Source organism: Canis lupus, chromosome 8 (genome assembly GCF_003254725.2).
Source record: "Canis lupus dingo isolate Sandy chromosome 8, ASM325472v2, whole genome shotgun sequence".
In the NCBI taxonomy this organism is placed as follows: domain Eukaryota; kingdom Metazoa; phylum Chordata; class Mammalia; order Carnivora; family Canidae; genus Canis; species Canis lupus.
In genome coordinates this window covers 65,362,516-65,384,893 of record NC_064250.1, presented here as the reverse complement: position 1 = coordinate 65,384,893, position 22,378 = coordinate 65,362,516, and the positions used below count along the sequence as shown (strand labels likewise).

The following is a 22,378-nucleotide window of genomic DNA, read 5'->3' as shown; positions in this document are numbered from 1 at the left end:
ATTGCAGAATGGGGGGCACTATATTCATACTAAGCTTAATACACATTTCTGGAGAGATTTGTACTCCAATAGTGTTTTTTTCCCATTTTAAGAGAAAATCTAGATTTTTACAATCAGTATTTTAAATCTGTAATGATTTAAAAAGGCATGGCATGCTTGAAATGCTTTAGGATATTAAATTGACTAGTCATTTTTTTGTTGAATTACATACATCGAATGTATATACATACATACACACCCCTATTTTTCTTTCCAAGTTTTAAGTATGTTTTTTTTTTTTTACACTGAAAAGGGAAAAAATGAAGTGTAATAATCAACTTAAGCAATAATGTGCCAAATCCAAGAATCCTACACAGGAAGTCCCATTATGCATTTAATAACTATCAATTGGGTTCTGGTTTGTACTGTAACTGCTGGACAGTGTTCTATATTTTGTCTTCTGATATCAACACAGAACTAAGAATGCTAGGAAGCCTATACTGCTTGTTTCTAAGTTAGCCATTGGTCCATTTATTATCTAGTCAGTGTTTCCTGATCCAGTTATGCACGGTCTCAATTTTAATCCAGGTTTATAATAACATTTACTAAATAAATGTAAGTCAGATATATTATCTGTTACAGCAATTAATTCATGTCAGATCCTTTCTCCTACTCCTATAACCTGAACTGCAAAGCTATATAAATGCTATGTTAATTCACAGAGCTGGGGATCCACATGACCACCAATCACTGCCTCAGACCACATATATCTTACATTAATGTCCTATTTTTCAAATTCATGTAGCATCTCCCATGATTAAAATATACAAATTAACCTAAGTGTAAAGGCATTCATGTCTTGGCTAGTTCAGATTTTTGTCAATAAACACATAGTTATCGTCAGGTTCCATAAAACTGACCTCAGAAATGTAGCCCTCAAAACTGCCTAACCATTTGAGAATTCTCCTTCATACTCTAATTTCAGATAAATTAGGTACTAAACGGAAGAGTACACTTACTACATATCCCAAAGTGATTTTTCTCTCGTATTTTTCATTGCTTCATAGAAGTTTCTCCAAGTAAACTAGAACCCTTCGTGACTATCACACAGGATTACGAATACTTTAATAAAGTATTTTAACATTGAGTAAAGCCAGAAATGAAAACAAGTGCAAGCTCACTCTAGTCAGACTTCGTTCAAACAAGGAGAGATTTCAAGTCCAGTGTGAAATGAATTCACATTTTCGTAACTTCAGGTAATAAACCTCAACTGGATTGTTTGTTTTGTTTTGTTTTGTTTTGAGCAAGTAGTATGTTTCTCTGCATTCGTTCCTTTTCTGATGGGGAAATCCATTACCAGTTGAGTTGGGTCATCAAAATATGAATACCCACTCTCTGTGAAGTTAAGGCTCACTTATCTTCCCCATTTTTTTCTTTCTCAAATATTCAAGTTTTTCATTGTCACACAAAAAACAATGCTTGGAAAGGCCCTATCTACTTCAAAAATAACACCAGAATATTAGGATACAAACTAATGTTTCTAAATTCACATCAAATCTGCTCACCCTAATTTGAAAAATATGTTGATTTTTATGAGTTTCCACACTAACATTTTGATAGGGAAACAAATCAGATGCAAATTATAGCTTTCTATTTACTTTATTCAAAATATAGTCACATCATCTAAATTAAAATCACATTTATTTGTCCCATCTAATTCAGGAAAGAACATATATAGCATATATCTACACACATATATCTATATAGATAGAGCATATATCTAATTCACGTACACATATAGAATATATACCGATTCAGGGGCAGCCCGGGTGGCTCAGCGGTTTAGCGCAGCCTTCAGTCCAGGGTGCGATCCTGGAGACCTGGAATCAAGTCCCACGTCAGGCTCCCTGCATGGAGCCTGCTTCTCTCTCTGCCTGCGTCTCTGCCTCTCTCTCTCTCTGTCTCTCAAGAGTAAATAAATAAAATCTTTTAAAAATTAAAAAAAATTAAAAAAAGAACATACACGGATTCAAGAACACATCTAAGAGAATAAAAATAAATCAAAATCAAAGGGAAAAAAAGAAATACATGTTCTGAAAATTACAAAATAAAAAGCCAATAAAAAATGGCTTAATCTTAAGAAGCTGGACTAGAAATTCCAGGCTGACATATGCTTTGAATATCCAAAATGTCCCAAGTAGAAACATTAACCATGACAGTACTTCAAATGGAGAAAGTCAAGTTTTCCATTCAATTCTAATATTAGAAATCAAGTAGAGTGATAAAACAACTTAAAGATCTTTTATTTGCTGATTTGTTTCTAACAAAACAAAAATACATACTCCAATAGTGGGTAATTTAAAGGATTCTGCTTTACAGACCTTCTCCTGGAACAATACACCAGACAGCCATCAATCCTAACAATGCAAAGTTATTCCTCCCATTCTCAAACACATTAGAGATCATTTCTATAGACATTTTTACCAGCATTTAGTTTTCTTCAGATATTAGTCCATATTTAAAATAAAACTCTACAATTACATGAAACAAAAACCAGAGTAGATACAGAACTACATACAGTATTTGTGATTCATTAAAATGTCTTTCAGGTTTTTACTATGAAGAACACTTGTGCTTTTTCTGAGCAGCTTATTTTCATCTCACAAATAGGATTTATCTTTACTTTTAGGATACTCTGAATTCTCAGAGTGAAACGGGCCATCCGACAAGTTCTCTACAACAATACAAGTATCACTATCTGTAAGAACTTGTACCCTAATTTCTTGCTGTTTTGTATTTCTATCCTTTTTCCTTTTCACTCAACCTTTTATGCAAAACATTTTGCTGGGTTTTAACATGTGACTAAAGCATTCTGTCTTAATCTTTTCTGGATCAGAGTGAGATATAAATACATACCTACACTTATAGTACATATATGTACTTTGCTCCCTCTCAAAATCAAAAGAGAGGGCAAAACATTACTTCTCCATTCCACCTGTTTTGGTGAGCAGGAGAGTGGAGCCTAGGGCGGAGGCAGGTGGGAACAGTGTTAAGTATTTGCAGAATTTTTCTCTGCCTTAGAAAATGGGATTTTTTTTTTAAGGTTTTATTTATTTATTCATGAGAGGCAGAGAGAGAGAGGCAGAGACACAGGCAGAGTTCTCAGAGAAGCAGGCTCCATGTAGGGAGCCTAACGTGGGACTGGATCCAGGTCTCCAGGATCACGCCCTGAGCTGAAGGTGGCGCTAAACCAGCTGGGCCACCAGGGCTGCCTGGATATTTTCTTTGCAATATTTAAAACACTTTCATCAGGGGTGTCTGGCTAGCTCAGTCAGTTAAGCATCTGCCTTGGGCTCAGGTCATGACCTCGGAGTCCTGAGATTGAGCCCAGTCTGCTTCTCTATCACCCTCTGCCCCTCCCCTCTGCTCGTGCTCTCACATTCTCTCAAATAAATAAAATATTTTCATCAAAGCAAAGCTTACACAGGACATGTGCCCATTTTTCCCTTTCTTTCTTTTTTTAAGTTTTAACACTCTGTAACAATTCCATTCCGACTACACCAGCTTTGACTCTTGGCACCTTGTTCCCATTCTTCTTTCTCCCTTGCCATGCCAGTCCACCATCCACACTCCTACCAAGCATATCTTCCTAAAACAGCTTCCTTAAAAACTTCCATGATTTCTGGTATTGGAATTCAAAATTCTTTTTTTCTATAAGTTTGCTCTTAACTCAGAAGCCATCTGATAAAATAGAAAGAATGCAGACTTGATTTCACAGCTACTAGTTACATATCACTCTGGTTTCACTTCTGTCACTAGTTATAGTATTATCCAGAAGTTGTACCTCTAGGGACTTATATTAGACTTTACTAAATCTCTTCTTTACACTGGATGGCAAACCAGGAATTTAAAAACTATATCATATCTATTAACACTAAAGAGTAGTTTCCAGGGATCCCTGGGTGGCGCAGCGGTTTGGCGCCTGCCTTTGGCCCAGGGCGTGATCCCGGAGACCCGGGATCGAATCCCACATCGGGCTCCCGGTGCATGGAGCCTGCTTCTCCCTCTGCCTATGTCTCTGCCTCTCTCTCTCTCTCTGTGACTATCATAAATAAATAAAAAAAATTAAAAAAAAAAAAAAAGAGTAGTTTCCAAGCACAGTTTTAATCCAATACTCAAAGGAAAAGTCCTTTCCCGATGCTAGGCTGTAGGGTAACACAACTCACTTAGGATAAACATTTAGGTACTTAGAGTAGTACATTTTTGTGAAATTAGTGCATGACTGTAGGTTGCTTATTTCAGCTATATATTTACTTCAAAAGTTTAAGCATCTAACTTAATAGGTATACTTGAAATGTCAAGAACCACTCTGGTACGGTAATGATAGCGCTAATTAATATAAGTTCCTAGGATTTGTTAACTGTAGTTTAGTGGCTATATATACAAAGTATGATCAATCTCTGGATACATTATGCTAATAACCATTTCAAGTCACTGAGGAAAATAAGAACACTCAAATGGGTTTGGTTATCCATTTTAAAATCTAGATTCTAGATGCCATATTAAAGAACTAGAAATATTTCAAAATATTAAAAAATTAACACTATTTTAGAACCACATTTAAGCAAGACACACAAAACTCAAAAGCCATACACAAGATTTACCTACATAAAAAGATTTTAGCTTTTATACAACAAAAATATAAGCAAAGTTAAAACAAACGATAAGCGAGAAAAAATACATGCAATCTATCTCAAAAGACAAATAGTCTCAATGCATAGAGTTCTTAAATCAACTAAAAAAAGTTTCACTGCACATTAGGCAAGGAAACGAGGACAACTATTTTTCTGTCAGATTACAGAAAAACAAAGTTGATATACATCTATTAAAAATGAAAGATATAAACATACAATATTGGTAATAGTGTAAGAAAATGAGCACTCTTATCCAGCACAATGGAAATGAACATAAAAGCAATCTGACAATATTCATTAAAATTAAAAATGCATGTATCAATTTTAAAAGTTTATGTAGAGCAACTTCATCTCTAGTAATCTATCTTACAGGGCAGCCTGGGTGGCTCAGCGGTTTAGACCGCCTTCAGTCCAGGGCGTGATCCTGGAGACCGGGGATCAAGTCCCATGTCAGGCTCCCTGCATGGAGCCTGCTTCTCCCTCTGCCTGTGTCTCTGCCCCTCTCTCTCTCTGTGTGTCTCTCATGAATAAATAAATAAAATCTTAAAAAAAAAAAAAATCTATCTTACAGAAATACTAGGACACAAGATTCAAACCAAAGGACCCGAAGTTAGGGAAGCATTTTTTAATTCACAATACAGTTCCAATATATGAACTGTAACACAAAAATCCAAATTTCCAGCCACTGTAGGATAGGGGTACAATAGATAAGACAGGTCAAATACAGGCCCAAAATCCAACAATAAACTTGAAATAAGTAATGCCTATTATCTCAGAATTATCCTCTTTGAGGGGGTGGAGTAAGTACCTCTGTGACTCCAGAGGTTGTGGAATTTGACCGTTCTCATAGGAATAACACAAAAAGATGCCCAAGGTTGTTCACTGGAGCACTGTATACAATATACTAACTGGAAACCACCTAAATATCCACTAATATAATAGAGGACTGGTTAATTACAGTACATTCTAACAACATAATACCATGCCATATAAAAAGAATGAGGTGATTATTATATGTGAGTAGCATGGAAAGATGCCTACAAACATTATCAGCTGAAAAAAAGCCCTGGAATATAATTATGATAATAGTATTCACTGAAACCTCAACATATTCCAGACAACATGTCAAGTACTTTACAATATTCCCAATTGTTCTTAACAACTCTACTATTAACTGTCTCCATGTTAAAGATGAAGAACGTAGAGAAACAACGGCTTGCCTAAATTCATTGGACCAGATTAAGAACCGAGGCATCTAATCTCTATGCTGAAGTGTCTGTAACATCTTTCCTGATACGTAATTTTATATATTTGAAAAAAAAAATTGGCTATAGATACATAAAAGCACACCAAAAAGAACTAAGATATTTTCACTTTGCACTTTATAAAGGTTTATTTCAACTTGTTAAATTATTTTAAATAAATGATGTCATACAAAAGGTCAAAATCATCTAATTCTACCATTCACCATTAAACTAAGTGGTAGCAAGGAGGCAAAAATAACACCCTAAAATTAGTCCCTGGCAGCAAGGGACACAAAATAAATGTTCAATTTAAAATAATTAGCGTTTTGATTATTAAATTTTTAAAAATCAGTTTATGCTACTCAAAACACATCATTGTAAAAAGAAATAAACAAGACTTTAAAAATGGATTTCTCGGACACCTGGGTGGCTCAGCAGTTGAGCAGCTGCCTTAGGCTCAGGTCATGATCCCAGGGTACTGGAATAGAGTACGCATCCGGCTCCCTGCAGGGAGCCTGCTTCTCCCTCTGTCTATGTCTCTGCCTCTCTCTCTGTCTCTCATAAAAAAAATAAATAAAATCTTTTAGAAAAACTGGATTGATGAAGTTTGATAATCCTGATGCCTTAGCAGTTTCCTGGAGCAATAAATAAAGCATAGTTTGCTTTGCATTTACTATTTCTAATTGTAGTATTGCATGGAGAAATCCATTCTTTTCTTGAAGCACCTTTTTCTCATTTAACTTCATTTTGCCAGAAAGTATAGCATTTATTAGGCTGAAATTTACTGAACTCCTAAATATGTATGAAAGACAACACTAAACTCAGGAATAAAAAGACAGTCTCTGCTCTCAGTGACAATCTTAGATTCGGTCTAGGATTCAGATCCTTAAAACAAGTTAGTGTAACGTAAAAGCTTAAAATAAATACTACAGAAACAAAGAACCAAGGCTATCCCAAAAAATATCCTTAAGGAGGTGTGCACTCCAAATGGCTTTGATGGGGGTGGGAGGGAGAGCATCATCCAGACAGATGATTAACACAGGAAAGGAAAGAACAACAAATCACCAATGGAGTTTTCCCAAATAGCTAATGTTTAATGACTGTGCATCCCAACTATCGATGAATCCCTGCCTCCTCATATTGGACATGTGGAATATGTTGTCCCCTAGGGTATCAACAAAGTCAACTGCCTTAAAATTAATAGCTACTAGCCAACAGAAAACACTTATCATTTCTTCCCAGTTTTAGTCAAGTTAAAATTGAAGCATCACTTGCTGGACAGTCTTCGTTGGAAGCAATCAGACAAATCAAAAAACTAATGTAACAATTCACCGCAATATAATTTGCTGTAAAGAGGCTTTAACCCTAAACATAATGTGCCCACTGGGATTAAGCAGGAAAGAAAGGATACTGGATAGAAGAGGAATAAGAGATCTTTTTCTAAAGTACCTAAATGTACAGTCAATAATAATTCTTAACTCAAATAATACAATCTCTTTTACAAGAAGTTTAACATAGAACTTTTTAATTTTACTAGTAGCTTAGTCAAGCCAATAACCAAGACAATGTATTTGATCACCAAGAAATTTTACAAAGAATCACTAATTCACCCTCCATGTATTCTGTGTAAGTGGTACCAAACATATTTACGACCTCACTATATTCTTAAAAAACGTATTCCAGGGGCAGCCCCGGTGGCACAGCGGTTTAGCGCCGCCTGCAGCCCGGGGTGTGATCCTGGAGACCCGGGATTGAGTCCCACGTCGGGCTCCCTGCATGGAGCCTGCTTCTCCCTCTGCCTGTGTCTCTGCCTCTCTCTCTCTCTGAATGAATGAATGAATGAATGAATGAATGAATAAATAAATAAATCTTTAAAAAAAAAAAACGTATTCCAGGTCAATCAGCCAGTGTTTAATAGGCAGAGGCAGAGGGCCCAGTAATAATTTATGCTCGATGGGACTAAAGTCTAATGAATCTCAGGGCGAAACTTTGGAAATGCAAGGCTGATTATGCAGAGAAAGAGTACTTATTTCTCAGTTATAATAATGGCTAAGTTATTCTTCCTTCCTAAGGCCATTTCCAACTGCCCCCTTGCCCACTCTCCCCAAGGGGCTGGGAGAAGTAAAACAACAACCAGCCAGACTACAATACTCAAGCATCAGTTTGCCAAGTACAACTTGAAAATGAAGAAAATCTAAATAAAATAGAGAACCTGAAAAATTATAAAGATATATTAGAAAAGTATTAATAGTCAAAAATATGTTGTTATAGTATCAAAACACACTAACTCCACGAAATGCAAGATGTTTTTGATGACCAAAATGACAGGAACCCTATTCTGAAACAACCCAAAAACTATAAAAGCCATCATAAAATTCAAGAAGCTGATTTCTGGACAAAACACAGAAGGAATATAAATTTGAAAGACAATTCTGTGACAGAAGAGATAGACAAATAAGATATCTAACAAAATCCCTACTTTTTTCCTTCCCAAATCCTTAAATTTCCACAAATGTGAATCTCTAAATCCTAATTCTGCAGACCTACAACCCAAAGATTAAAAAATAACACAATCCACAGAACGCGGTGGTCACAAAGTGGGAGTATGTAGAGTAGTAAACCTGTACGTGGCTTTAAATAAATAAAACTAAAAATACATTCTAAGATCTTAGGTTCAGTAGTGTTTTATACTTTACATACCCTTCATGTATATAATACATGTCACCAGTAAAAAAAAAACAAAACAAAAAATCTTGAGATTCAAATATTCTACACACAAGAAATGTGATCTTGAAAATTAATTCTACCTAAGACTTTTAAACGGATTCCAACTGAGCTGATCAAACACAGTTCCCAACAAAGCCCACAGGAGACCGTATAGTACTGGAATGAGAACGGAACATAGAACCCACCGTGGAATTAAGTAAACCCCTATCTACAACTAAAGCACCCTTAAGACACTGGACATGTAACTACTTCAAGCCTCCATTTAACCAACTTAAAGGGAACTAATACCTCCTCCAATGCTGTTTTGTGAATCATAAACTGAGAATATGCAATATTTAAAAGCTGCTGAATAATCAGAGCAATGAACATACAGAAAAAAAAAAAAGATGCCTCCCACCCCACCAAAATATGAAAAAATAGGAATCCAAATGGCTTCATTCTGGCCAGAATGCTTTCACCTGGGAGGGGTGAGGGTAGGGGATGGGGGTGACTAGGGAATAGGAATAGGAACTGAATAGGCTCATAAATGTATTCAATTCCAATACCTTATCTTCTAACTTCTCCATCTAAACACATGAACTGACAACAGATTTAAGGTAAAACACTACATTCCAAAACCACAGCCAACATTTATTTGGCACCAAGTAATTCATTACACAATCTCTAAATCCTAAAATCTGAAACCCAAAATCACTGTTACCGTCCCTAAAGGTTATCCAGTTCTGCATCTACAACAACAAAAAAATTTAAACCACATGTGTGTCCATCCCTCCCAACTGTCCAAAAACCACCCAGAAATGCTACAATGACACCACCACTGGAAATAGCAGCTTGAGGCAGCACTTAGCTGTTCCTATATGGCAGCAATTCTCAAGTTCTCAAACTTTTTGGTCACAGACTCCTTTTACAACTCTTAAGACTTATTGAGGGCCCCAAGGATCTTTTGCTTATATGGATTATGTCTGCCAACATTTACTGCACTGGAATTATAATGGAGACCAATTTTTAAGTGTTTATGTAGTTAAGTACCAAGAAATCTGTTACATGTTAACATAAATAATTTTTAAAAACTTTTCTCCAAAACAAAAAATTTAGTGACACTAATCTCACTGTCTTACATTATTGCTAATCTCCTTAATTATAGCTTAATCAAAGACAGCTATATTCCTGTCTGCTTCTGCATTCAATCCTTTTGACAAGTTGTTTTGGTAGACATATATGAAGAAAACCTGATGTCACACTATTTCAATAGCCTTTTCAAATAGTTGTGGATATTCTTTTGATATTACCCCAAAACTCCACAAGTAGTAACTGATTAAAGGTTAATTACAGTATCAAAGATGAAATCACATCAATAAATCCCTTACATAAGTGCACTAAAATCCACCGATGTAGGGGTACTTTGCAGGTAGAGCCTGTAACTCTTAATCTCAGGGCTGTGGGTTCGAGCCCCACGTTGGGTGTACAAATTACTCAAAAATAAAATTCTAAAAAAAAATTCATAGGTCTACACTGCACTTTAAATGTGCCTTTTCTTGTCTGAGGAAAGCATCCTCAACCCACGGACCAACCAACGGGAAAGCGGCTTCTCCAGCCCAGCCGTCCGTGCTGCAGTCCGTCTGCCCCTACTGCCTACGTCCTCCGGTCTTGCCTGTTTCTCCTGCCTAAAGGACATCTGGACATTTCGAATTTTTCCATAAAACTGATCATTAAATCTTTTAGAACCGTTAGGAAACAAGGAAACAAGGCCTTCCCCTTAGACTTTTCCCTGATTCCAATTACCTTAAGTTTGCCCAAATTTGTGGGTGGCTTCATCCCCTCGACTAAACATTTAATCTTTTGTTTGGTTTACATCACAGAAGCACTGAAATCCAGTCCAATAAAATAAGAACCAGCCGTGAAAAAAATAAATAAATAAATGTGCCTTTTACCAATGTATGATTTTATTACATCAAAATTAGGATTATTTTCCAAATGTTGACATATTAGAAAATACGTATTTTTAAAAACATGGATCATTAATATCACTATCAACCTAACCAGAAACATTTTTTTTTTAACTACCAGGAAGCTGTCAGTCTCACAGTGACAGAGACAAGCTTTCCAAAATTCTAGTATTTATCTTAAAGTTCAAATTTATCATTTGGCCACCAATGTTGTCAGCTGTTTTCCTTAAAGAGACAGGCTCACTTCACTTTCAAGTAAATGTTAAATGGTCCAAGTGTCAAGACCCACAGCTCATTTTTTTTCCCCCAGATAAAAGAGCTCCAAGAGAGAAACACTACATTAGCTCACAAATCAATCAGGTGCTTTTCTCAAAACAACCATTCTACTTTTTAGCATACAGCTTTATGTGTACTTCCCATTTTAACATGGCTTATTTAAGACAGTCAGAATTTACTAAAATTAGCATGTCTTACTATTTCCACGAGAACTTTTTAAAATATGTGTGTGATGAATACAATGACTATTAGTCCAATATGGTGCCTCTGCCTCAATTTTCCCTAAGACAAGAACAGCATTATCCACTACTATTTTCACATCATTGATGAAAATGTCAATAAAAAAAGAGGTAACATTTTAGCACTATTATGAACATAGTTTGAATTTTATGTACTCCCTAAAAGGACCTCAGACACCTCCACTGAGACAGACACTCCACTCCTCAGACACACTGAGAATCACTGGTACCCATTACCACCCACCAAAAGGTCTCAGTTGTACCTGTTATGACTTCATGAAACTAATTTTTTCTGACAGCCCCAAGTATTTGGGAGTAAAGCTATTGTCTCCTCTGTTCCCCAAGTCTTGCTAAATATCTCTTCCAATAACTTCAACAACATTCTATGAATGTGGTAGGGATGATAGGTCACTGACAATGATTACTCTCCTCCAAATCTTTTTATTACACTTGTGATAGCCAGAACTGAACTGATTCGAATAATGGCTCTACCCAGTACAAGGTAGGGCAGAAATCAGAACACAGTTCCCAGAAAGGCGTTATACTCTATCAATGCAGTGATTCTCAACAAGGAGAATCTTGCCAGGGTACATCTGCCAACATGTGGAAATATTTTTTTGGTTATCACTACTGGAGAGATGGGGGCCGGGGCTCCTGCTGTTAAATTTACCTTACAACATACAAAACAGCCCCCTTCAAAGAATTATCTGACTGTGAATGTCAACAGTAGCTACAACAGCACCTGTATTAATGGATCCTAAAGACTACCAAAATTTCTGGAAGCTTCATCACTATGGCTCTTAAATCATACCAGTCTTTCAAAATTATATATGCTATTACGTATAACTTTTACACAAAACATGAACACTTGTTCACAATGTTGTAACGACCTAAACTTCAATAATCTATTTTTATTTAACCATCCTGACAGCTCAGCTATGGTCTATGCCACAGTCCCTCCCACCTAGATTTAACAGGACAAGCAAACTAAAATGCAAGTGAAAATCAAAACAATGGTAAGCCTAGAAAACACAATTCAAAACTTCAAAGAAACAAAATGAAAGACAATGTGACACCAGAACATGAAAAACAAAGAAAGCCAATTAATGAGGAAAAAGGCCTATTTAACTAGGCAGCCTGGCATTTTTGAAGTTTATCTAAGAATATTAGGGTTAAAAATGAGAGATAGCTAATGAAAAAAGTGGGCATATTGTTCACATTTCAAGAAACACACTGGAAAGCCAATTATCCATGTGTGAATCTGCTGTCTGAACTCTTCCATTTTATACATTTGAACTTCCAAAAAAATTTATGCTCTGAGGTCTTTAAGGAAAATGTACACCTCCCTTCCTCAAAGAAAACTGGGAAACAGCAGGCATAAAAGTATTTTTATTTTGTAGAGAAAAAGATACAATCACGTTATTTCTAATTAAAACCTCTTAAGGTGAACATTTCCTATCACTGATCAATTTGTAATACTGAGATGATCATCACAAAGTTGTTTTTCAAGCAGAGCAATAAAATGTGAGCTAACACAAAGAAGTCACATGGCATCACTAAAAACATTTAATTGCGCTGAACTGAAAAATGCCATAAAAATCAGTACTCCTAGTGTCTGTCTCCACCAGTCATAAAAGGATGAATGAATCAATTAACAGGGATTGCAGATTCTAAGATTTTAGGTCTGCATAATTAAAACAAATTCTCATTTACAGAAATATGTTGATAGGTCTCTCGAAAATGACAGGAGTGGTTGAGGAGCATGAAATCCTTTTTTAAAAAAATACTGTAAAGAGAAACGTATCAAAAGCTTGTGTCAAAGTTAGAGTCTCACCTGTAAAGAGAGACACACACACACACACACACACACACACAGGTACACAGTCATACAAGTAAAACTGTAAAACTATAATCAGCGATACTTGCTAAAAACAAATGGTCTCTACTCAAAAAACAGGTAACCCGACTGACTTATTTCACTCAGCATAATACCCTCCAATCGGAGAAGAACATTATATATATATATATATATATTATAAATAGTATACATATACATATATATATAATACGGTCTCATTCATTTGGGGAATATAATAAATAGTGAAAGGGAATAAAGGGGAAAGGAGAAAAAGTGAGTGGGAAATATCAGAAAGGGAGACAGAACATGAGAGACACCTAACTCTGGGAAACAAACATGGGGTGGTGGAACGGGAGGTGGGCGGGGGGTGGGGGTGACTGGGTGACGGGCACTGAGGGGGGCACTTGACTGGATGAGCACTGGGTGTTATGCTGTATGTTGGCAAATGGAACTCCGATTAAAAAAAAACAGGTAAACCTGAGGTGCTGCTATATTAGGTGTCTAGACGTCATAAAACCTTTACTTTGCATTTAGGTAAAACTTCGAGTGTCGATTACATAGTTTTGGGACTATTTTGGGACTACAAAGAAGAAAATTCGGCCCCTCGTCTCAAAAGGAAGGAGCACACTCACACTCGCATCTTCAAAAATGGAAGAAATGCAGTCTCACTATTGAGGCCTCTACACGGCTGGATATACGCAGGGAGGGGGAAAAAGAAAAAAAGAAAAGAGAAGAGAAGACAAGCTGTATAATCTACTTTCGGTCCCTTACAATGAGTTCTCAGATTACATCTCCCTCTTTGAAACACAGAAAAAGAAAAACTTTTCTAAAACGCTGCAAGGAAAAAAAAAAAAAAAAGTATAAAACGCAGACCTCGTGAGAGGAGAAGGCAAAAAAGGACGGACCAGCTTTTAAGCCTACAAATCAGAGAAATTAAAAGTACCCGTGGAGAAGGGAGGGAGGAGGCAAAAGGCGTTGAGGATCCTCCCAGGGCAGAACAGGGAGCACACACCCGACGCGACGCGCGGCGGAGGGACACCCCGGCAGGTGCCCCTCTGCGGGCGAGGGGAAGCCTCGGGGGGACCGGACGGAGGATGGGGAGGACGCGGAGGACCCGGGGAAGAGGGACCGGGGAGGATGGAGGGGAGGGCGCGGGGGGGGGGGGGATGGAGAGGACGGCGGGGGGGCTAGGATGGGGAGGACCAGGTGGGGGGAAGATGGAGAGGACCGGGGGGCGAGGATGGAGAGGACGGGGGGGGGGGAGATGGAGAGAACCGGGGGGGCGAGAATGAGGAGGACGGGGGGGCGGAGATGGGGAGGACCAGGTGGGGGGAAGATGGAGAGAACGGGGGGGGGGGTGTAGGATGGGGAGGACCGTGGGGGAGGATCCGGAGGAGAGGATGCGGAGGACCCGGGGGGGGGGGGGAGGATGGCGAGGATCGTGGGGAGGACCTGGAGGGGAGGGAGACCGAGGAGGACCGGGGGGAGGATGGCGAGGACCCGGGGAGGAGGAGAGGACCGCGGGGAGGCGGCGGCGGTGCAAACAGCGAGGCTCCTGGCTCTAAGCCGGGGTGTTAGCTGGAGCCCGCGCGGCCCCGGGCGCGGAGGTCCGTGGCCTCGGGAGCACGCCCGGGGCTTCCCGGGAACGAGAGGAAGCGAGGGGCGCGGCGGAGGCAGACACGCCGCGACGAGCCCGGGAGACGCCGGGAGCGAGCCCGGACCCCGCGCGCGGACCCCGCGGCCTGCCGTCCCCGCCGTCCCCGCCGTCCCCGTCCCCGCCGCCGGGCATTGTTTCCTCCTCCTCCTCTTTCTTTTTGTTTCTGGTTTCCGTCCCCGGACGGGGCGGGGAAGAGGCGCCCGGGGCTCAGGTCGCCCCGGCCCTTCCGGAAGGGGAAGGCCCCCGGCCCGACGGCCGCGCCGCCAGGAAGCGGGGGGGAAGCGCGGCGGCGAGCGGGCCAGGAAGCAGGAAGAGCCCGGTTCCCGCCGGCGTCCCCCGCGGGGCCGCGGCCCGGCCCTCGCGCCACCCCCTCCCTCCCGCCCTCCTCCCCTCCCCCTCCCCGACGCCCCCGAGGCCCCGCGGCGTGCCAAAGAAAACAGAATACACATCACTTACAACGGCATCGTCTCCTGCGCCGGCACCGCCCAGTCACTTCCCCCCCGCAACCGCCGCCGCTGCCGCCCTGGGCATGATCCACTGAGGCGGGAGGGAGGGGGGGGGGCCTGCCTCGGCCCTGGGTCCAACCCCACTCCCGCACCGCTCCCGCCGCTTTAAGCGCTTCTCCTCCTTCCCCTTCGTCCTAACATGGCGCCCGAGCGCTACCACAGCAACGTTCTAGAACCGCTGACGCCGCCACGCACGCCGAGCGCGCGCCTGCGCAAAGGCCGCCCGGCGCCGCGCAGCCTCACGGGAACCGTAGTTCGAGAGGCGGCCGGCGGCGCGGCCGTTTCCGCCCCAGCGCCGTCGCGCTTCCGCGGCGGGTGGCGGGCGTCGGCTGTCGGGTGCGAGCGGCGCGGTAGGCTCCGGGCGGCCGGCCGGCCGTCGAGCGGGGACGCTCCTGTCGCCGATGGGCGCGACGTGGCACCTCACAATGCGCCGCCGTTCCCGCCGCCCGAGGTCGCGGCGGCCGCGCTTCCCGTCGAACGGCGTCCGCGGCGGCGCTCGGAGGGCTCGGCCGACGGGCGAGGTGACGGGAAGCCCTGCCCCCGGGGTCGCGGCGACTGCGGTCCCCCGGGCGGCCTTCGGGCGAGGCGACGGGCGGGCTGCGCCGTGACGGCCGCGGGGCGGGACGCGAGCTGGCCTCCCCGGCAGCCCGGGCGCCGCAGCCTTCCGGTAAGTGGGGCGCCGACACCGCGCGCACCGCGGGGCTGTCGCGAGGCTTGGGGGCGGGGGGGGGGGGGGGGCGGGGCGCCAGGCGAGTACCCCGCACCCGGGGCGAAACCCGGAGAAAGGGCGTCTGAGGCCGGCCCGGACCCTCCCCCCTCCCCCCTCCTCCCCCCCTCCTCCCTCCTCCTCTCCCCTCCCCCCTCCTCCCCCTCCCCCCTCCTCCCCCTCACCCTCCTTCCTCTCCCCCTTCTCCCCCATCCCTCCCTCCCTCTCCATCCCTCTCCCTCCTCACCCTCCCTCCCCCTTCTCCATCCCTCTCCTCTCCATCCTTCCTCTTCCCCCCTCCTCCTTCCCCTCCCTCCCCTCCTCCTTCCCCTCACCCTCCTCCCCCCTCACCCTCCTTCCCCTCCCCCCTCCCCTCCCCCCTCCTCCTTCCCCTCCCTCCCCTCCTCCCCCCTCACCCTCCTTCCCCTCCCCCCTCCTCAGCCCATCCCTCCCCATCCCTCCCCCTCCCCTCTCCCCCCTCCTTCCCCCATCCATCCCCCCTCCCCCCCCCACTCCACGAACTAGAACACGTTCTAGAGTGTCAGGCAGAAGGTTCATGACGGGGTGGGATGGAGAAAGCTCTAAATTGTGCAAGTAAGTAGATTCGGACTTTTCTGAGCTCAGGAAATGCTACCGCGTGTTCACGGAACACCTAGGAGGAGCAGCGGTCCGGGACTTAAAGGCCCAGGGAAGGCCGCCCGGGACCCAAACCTGCGTCTGTCCTAATACCGTAGCCCTTTGTCACAGGTGACTTTTGGGCGCTTGAGAAGAGGCTGGTGCACTTTACGATGTACCGCTAGGTGCCAAAATAAGAGATTTCAGAGACCTCGGTAGGAACAAAATGATGAGATCCCTAATACGCATTCTCTATTCGTTGCACGCTGAAATCGTATTTTTCGGATATATGAAGGATGTCCTCAAAGGTAACGTTTTCTTCATCTGTTCCCTTTTAAAATGTAGCCCCTAGAAAATTTTGAATTATGTACGTGGCCCTCATTCCTCAAACAGCGCTGTTGGGGAGACGGACTGGCCCTAGACACTCCACTCTTCCATGGTTCCCTCACCCTCTTGTCCTCTAGATGGTGTGGGTTGCGGGCCCAGGAGCAGACCTGTCCTTAAAAGTCTGAAAATCTGAGCTCCAAGAGGAATCACTAAAATAAAATTAAGGCTGCGGTCTTAAAATTTGCCCATGCACAGAGGCACTGATGATGTATGTCACAAATTTAAGAATAGGAACTTGTGGGCACCCCCAGTAGCTCCGCGGTTTAGCACCAGCTTCAGAGGTTGGGGTGATCCCAGAGTCCAGGGATGGAGTCACAGGTCACGCTCCCTGCAGGGAGCCTGCTTCTCCCTCTGCCTGTCTCTGCCTGTCTGTGTGTCTCATGAAAAAATAAATAAAATCTTTAAAAAAAAAAAAAAAAAGAATAGGAACTTCTTGGGGTGCCTGGGTGGCTCTCAGTCCATTTCTCGTCTGTCTTCTACTCATGTCCTGGGATGGAGCCCGGGGGTCAGGCTCCCTGCTCAGCAGGGAGTGGGCTGCTCCCTCTCAGTCTGCCTCCTCCCCGCCCCCCCTTCATCGTGCATGTGCTCTCTCTCTATCTCAAATAAATAAATGAAATCTTATTTAAGAGGTGTGGGGGCTTCTGTACACCTGTAACTACAACGTAATCCAACCCAAACTTCACGAGCGAGTAACAAGCCAGGTGGTCACATATCCCCAGAATTTAGAATCCACTTAAGTATATAGCTTGAGCCGAGGAAGGTGGAGCAGGAGATGAAGCCAATGACCCCGAGAGCTGGTTAAGACAGGACCCTTATTGTTAGCTTTGCCTTGCTCCTCCTCAGAGCCCGGCCCCATCCCTCCAGCTGCTGCCCCAGCCCTGCAGCCCTCGCCTCCTTACCACAGTGCCTGTGTTCTACTGGCTGTGAAGACGGAGGAAGACATTTTTCTACCAGTATCTTAAGTGTCATTCAGATTTCATTTTCTATGGAGCAGTGTCATGAGTAGTGGGGAGAATTCCTAAGCTGGCTTTCATAGGTCCACAGTGCATTCAAATTTAAGAAATGCACAGAAATGTTTCTGAGAACAGAACCTCTTCATATATTGGAACTAGCAAGATTGTGTTTCAGTGTCATTTAGGAGGTGCTAATTAGAGATACTACGTTAATATGGAGATTTTTATCCCGATAATAAACTACAGTGATTTGTTTGGCAACTAATGATGCATCTGTTTAAAAACTTTTTAACCAGCATTAGAGACTCAACTCTAGAGAACAGAGGGTTGCTGGAGGGGAGGTGGTGGGGGGATGCGCTAAATGAGTGATGGGCATTAAGGGGAGGGCATTTGTGTTGAGTGCTGGGTATTATATGTAAGTGATGAATCACTGAATTCTGTTCCTGAAGCCAAGTTACACTGTATGCTAACTAACTAGAATATAAATAAAAATTTGGGGAAAATTTTTTTAACCAAGGTTAACTAGATCTAGGAGTTACTCGAGTAAAAATAGTAGCATTTTCATCTAATGAGTACTGTACCTTTTTAAATTCCCCTTAGATGTTTATTTATGAAGAATGTGTCTCCTGCCATTTGCATGAAAGGAAGAACAGCAATAGCACATTGAAAAGAACTAGCCCGAACCTGTGCCTCCTCTAGACTCTGCCTTTAGGTCAATGGCAAAAAAGTATTCCAGACTGAAGCCAAAAGGGCAAGTCAGTCTCCTCGATTCCTTCCTGTGATTCCTAACTATCTCTCGATACCTGTAGCCAACCCATCGCCAACTCCTGTGAATTGCACCTCCAAAATCCATCAGAAGTCACCCCCTTCTCCATCTCCTCTGCCACCACCCTCATCTCAGCCACTGTGTTGTCTAGCGTGGGGTAGCCTCGGTGTTCTTCCCCTGCTTCTGCTTGTGCTTTCCTTCCACTCATCCCCCCATACAGCAGCTGGACTTTGAAAACGTAACTCAGATTTTATCACGCTCCCATAAAATGCAGTTTGATGACTTCCTATTGCTCTTAGAATAAAGCCAAACTTGACTAGCTTACAAAGTCTTGCGTGACTTGGCTCTTGATTTTCCCTCTAACCTCCTCTCAAACTCTGCCCCTTCCTTGCTGTGCTTCAACCCTACTGGCCTTTATTCTTTTCCTTAACCATGTTCAGCTCCTTGCTGCCTCAGAGCCTCCATGCTTCACCCCCGTTGCACTGCTGTCCTAGCCCTTCCCGTGGCTGGCTTGTTCTCAGCCTCTCGAAGCTCAGATGTCAGTGCCTCCCAGATGCCATCCCAGACCACCGTATCTAAACTGTTTACTTGCATTAAAATCTTTATCACATAACCAGAACTTCCTCACTATTTTTTAAAATTTATTCTGTCATCCTCACTAAAATCTAAGCTCTATGAAGAAATAAACCGACTGTATTGTTCAAATTATTCTAAGCCCAAAGCACAGAACCGTGCCTGGCACATATTGGTACTTAAGAATTAAGTTGTTTCTGATTCTTTAAAAACAACTTAGATTTGCTTGGTATTTCCATTCAATTATTTTCTATTTTTTTCCATTTAGTTCTTTTCAATTCTGTAATTAATCTGGCTAGAACAAACAAAAACAGTTGGTAATTATCTTAGCATGAGCTGCCATAAGAAAAAAACCACAGAATTGGTAGTTTAAACAATAGAAATTTATCTCCCACAGTTCTGGAGGCTGGGAAGTCCAAGGTTAGTTAAGGTGCCAGCATGGCCAGTTTCTGGTAAGGACACTCTTCCTGACTCATAGGTGACAGCTTTCTCACTGTGCTCACATGGTGGGGAGAGGGACCCAGGGAGAGGTGATGGGAGGGAGAGGAAGAGAGAGGGAGAATAAGTTCTCTGGAGTCTCTTTTAAGAATATCCTACTGGATCATGGCCCCACCCTTATGGCTCCATTTAACCTTACTTCCTTAGAGGCCCCATCTCCAAATACAGTCTCATGGCTGCAATGGGGGGACGGGGGTAGTACTTCAACATATGAATTTGGGGACATTCAAAAGTTCATAACAATGATCACCTCAGCATCCTAACTCTTAGAAAGTAATGATGTCTATTCAGTGATACTAGTTTAGTGCTCGTAAAAATTTGCCACAAATTTTAAACTATTTAAAACATTTCAAAAAACAGAAAAACACATTTATTACTGAACATTTTCTGGGAGTCAGGAATTTGGCTATGAATTAGCTGTGTCCTCTGATTCAGGGTCTTGAACAAGGCTGCTTTTGTGGTGGGCTGGGGAGTCTCATCTGACGGCTCAACTGTGGAAGGACTGACTTCCACACGCATTTGTTGGCACAATTCCAGCCTTTGGAGCTGTTGGATTGAGGATGTCGGTGTCAGGATGTCAGTGTCTTGCTGGCTGCTTGCTAAGGGCCCTCTCAGTTCTTAGCCATGTGGGTCTCCAACAGCGCAGCTTGCTTCATCAAAACACATTAGCTCAAAAAGCAAAAGATTCTGCTAGCATGATTTCATAGTCTTATGTAACCTAAGATTTGCTGAATTCCATAGCATAGAAGGAAATCATGGGTTCCACCACACTCAGAGTCCAGAAAGGCATGAATTCCATCAGGCAGGGATCATGGAGGGCTGTCTTAGAATCTGCCTTCCTTCTCAACTAACCTGACTTTGTAAATAACACCTAATACAGTGTCATACACAAAAACACTCTATGTAATGAATTTGAATGGTATTGATTAATTTCAATTTTTTTAACAAAAGACTAATGTTTTTAAGTGGGAATTCAAATGGTATTTTTCTTTCCTGCAGTGGATCTAAGGAACTGTATGGGTATGAACAGGTCCACATTTTAAGGAATTGTTTTGTCTTGTTTTTAGTTTAGGACACATGGTATATTTCATTCTTTTAAGGTAGACTACTAATTCTTTTTTAAAAGATTATTAAAGTATAGTTATATAGTAATGTGTACAAGTATTAACTCCTTTGTGCTTGTGCCTCATAACACTGCCTATTGAGCTGTATGAATTTTATCCTGTGTACACTCTCATGTACTCTCGTTACTCATTACCACCACCACCATTGCCATGTAACCCCTATTTTTACCTCTATCACTATGGACTAATTATATCTGTTTCTCAATTTCATATACATGGCATCATATGCTATTCACCCTTGTATGTAACTTCTTTCACTCAGCGGTAGGTCTGTGAGACATTGTTGTGGGAATGAGGATTGATTCTTTTTCATTGCTGTGTACTATTCTCTACTGTCACACTATCTTTCTCCTGTTGTAAATATCACAGTATATCTTTCTCCTATTAAGGGATGTTAGGGTTTTTTTCCAGTTTGGGGCTTTTATGAGTAATATTACTTGTATATTCTTGTACATGCCTTTTTGTAGACATAAGCACTCATCCTTCTTGGGTATATACCCAAGAGTGGAATTGCTGGATCATGTGTATACCCATACTTACCTTTAGTAATACTTCCAAAGGTTATCACAGGGATAGGGCCAATCTGTAGTCCCACCAGCAACATACGTGTGTTCTAGTTGCTCTACATCCTCCCCAACACTTGATGTAAACAGTCCATTTAAATTCAGCCCTCTGGCAGCATTGTGCCCAAATCCCCCTACAGTTTTCATTTGCATTTCTCTCCTGCTTAATGCCTTTGAGCGCCTGTTAATATGCTAATTGTTCATTTGGATATTCCTCTTTATGAAGTAGTTTCTCAAGTCTTATTCCCCTTTTTTTTTTTTTTAAGGATTTTATTTATTTATTCATGAGAGACATAGAGAGGCAGAGACATAGGCAGAGGGAGAAGCAGGCTCCCTGAGAGAAGCCTGATGCGGGACTAGATCCCAAAACCTGGGGATCATGCCCTGAGCCAAAGGCAGACGCTCAACCACTGAGCCACCCAGACGTCCCTTGTTCCTATTTCTAAATTGGATTGTCAAAAAAAAATTTTAAAGGTGTCTTTGTTGTAAATCAGGTGATTTGTTAATGTGTAGATCTGTTTCTAGACTCCTTATTTTTCCATTGATCTTAACTACTGTAGCTTTATAATAAGTCTTGCTATCTGGACAGTGAAGTCCCTCAGGTTTTTGTTGTTCCCTGAGATTATCCTAAGTTCTGTTGTATTACCATATACATTTCTGAATCAGATGATCACTTCCCAGCAAAAAAAAAAAAAAAGAGAGAAAAGAAACACACTGGGGTTTTGCTTAGGATTGCATTGACTCTACAGATCATTATTTGGGGGAGGAATTGAAGTATTAACAATATTGAGTTTTACAAGCCATTAATATAGTTTATCCCTCCATTTCTTTCATTTTACCATTATCAGCAGTGTGTTATAATTTTCAATGTAGAGGCTTTACACATCTTTTTTAGATTGCAGCTGGGTATTTTATTGTAAATGATACCAGTCTTTTATTTTTTTTTCAGTCTTTTAAATAATATAACAAACTATGTTATATATAGTATAATACAAATATAAGTATAGTAAAACTACGGGATATATAATACGTTCATCCAAATTATAGTTCTATCAAGAGGATGCTTA

At 42.0% G+C, this 22,378-nt stretch overlaps 2 protein-coding genes across 12 annotated transcripts in view; one reads left to right on the top strand and one right to left on the bottom strand.

Annotated features, from left to right (window-relative positions):
• PAPOLA (poly(A) polymerase alpha) overlaps window positions 1-15,314 on the bottom strand; it is a 67,852-nt gene extending 52,538 nt beyond the window's left edge. For 9 of the 11 annotated variants that reach the window (XR_007412538.1, XR_007412539.1, XR_007412540.1 and 6 more), the window contains exon 1: window positions 15,077-15,314. Coding sequence is in view for 6 of the 11 variants with exons in the window: in XM_025442940.3 (XP_025298725.1) it covers window positions 15,077-15,084 (8 nt within the window). In the remaining 5 variants the exon portion in view is untranslated. Of the gene's footprint in view, window positions 1-1,772; window positions 1,860-15,076 lie in introns of all 11 variants that reach the window. The other 2 variants (XM_035719887.2, XM_035719886.2) reach the window with 2 other exon arrangements.
• Window positions 15,266-22,021, top strand: LOC112657117 (uncharacterized). The gene is made up of 2 exons (XM_049112998.1): window positions 15,266-15,793; window positions 18,388-22,021. The coding sequence occupies exons 1-2, from the start codon at window positions 15,266-15,268 to the stop codon at window positions 18,484-18,486; spliced, it is 627 nt and encodes a 208-aa protein (XP_048968955.1). The 3' UTR covers window positions 18,487-22,021.
• The last annotated feature ends 357 nt before the right edge of the window (window positions 22,022-22,378 follow it).

What these genes read in the sequence shown, in the direction of transcription:
- LOC112657117 (XM_049112998.1), top strand. Translation starts at nt 15,266, where the DNA reads ATGGCGCCCGAGCGCTACCACAGCAACGTTCTAGAACCGCTGACGCCG. An exon ending in CCGGGCGCCGCAGCCTTCCG is followed by an intron (nt 15,794 to 18,387) that starts GTAAGTGGGGCG and finishes AATTCCCCTTAG; the next exon opens with ATGTTTATTTATGAAGAATG.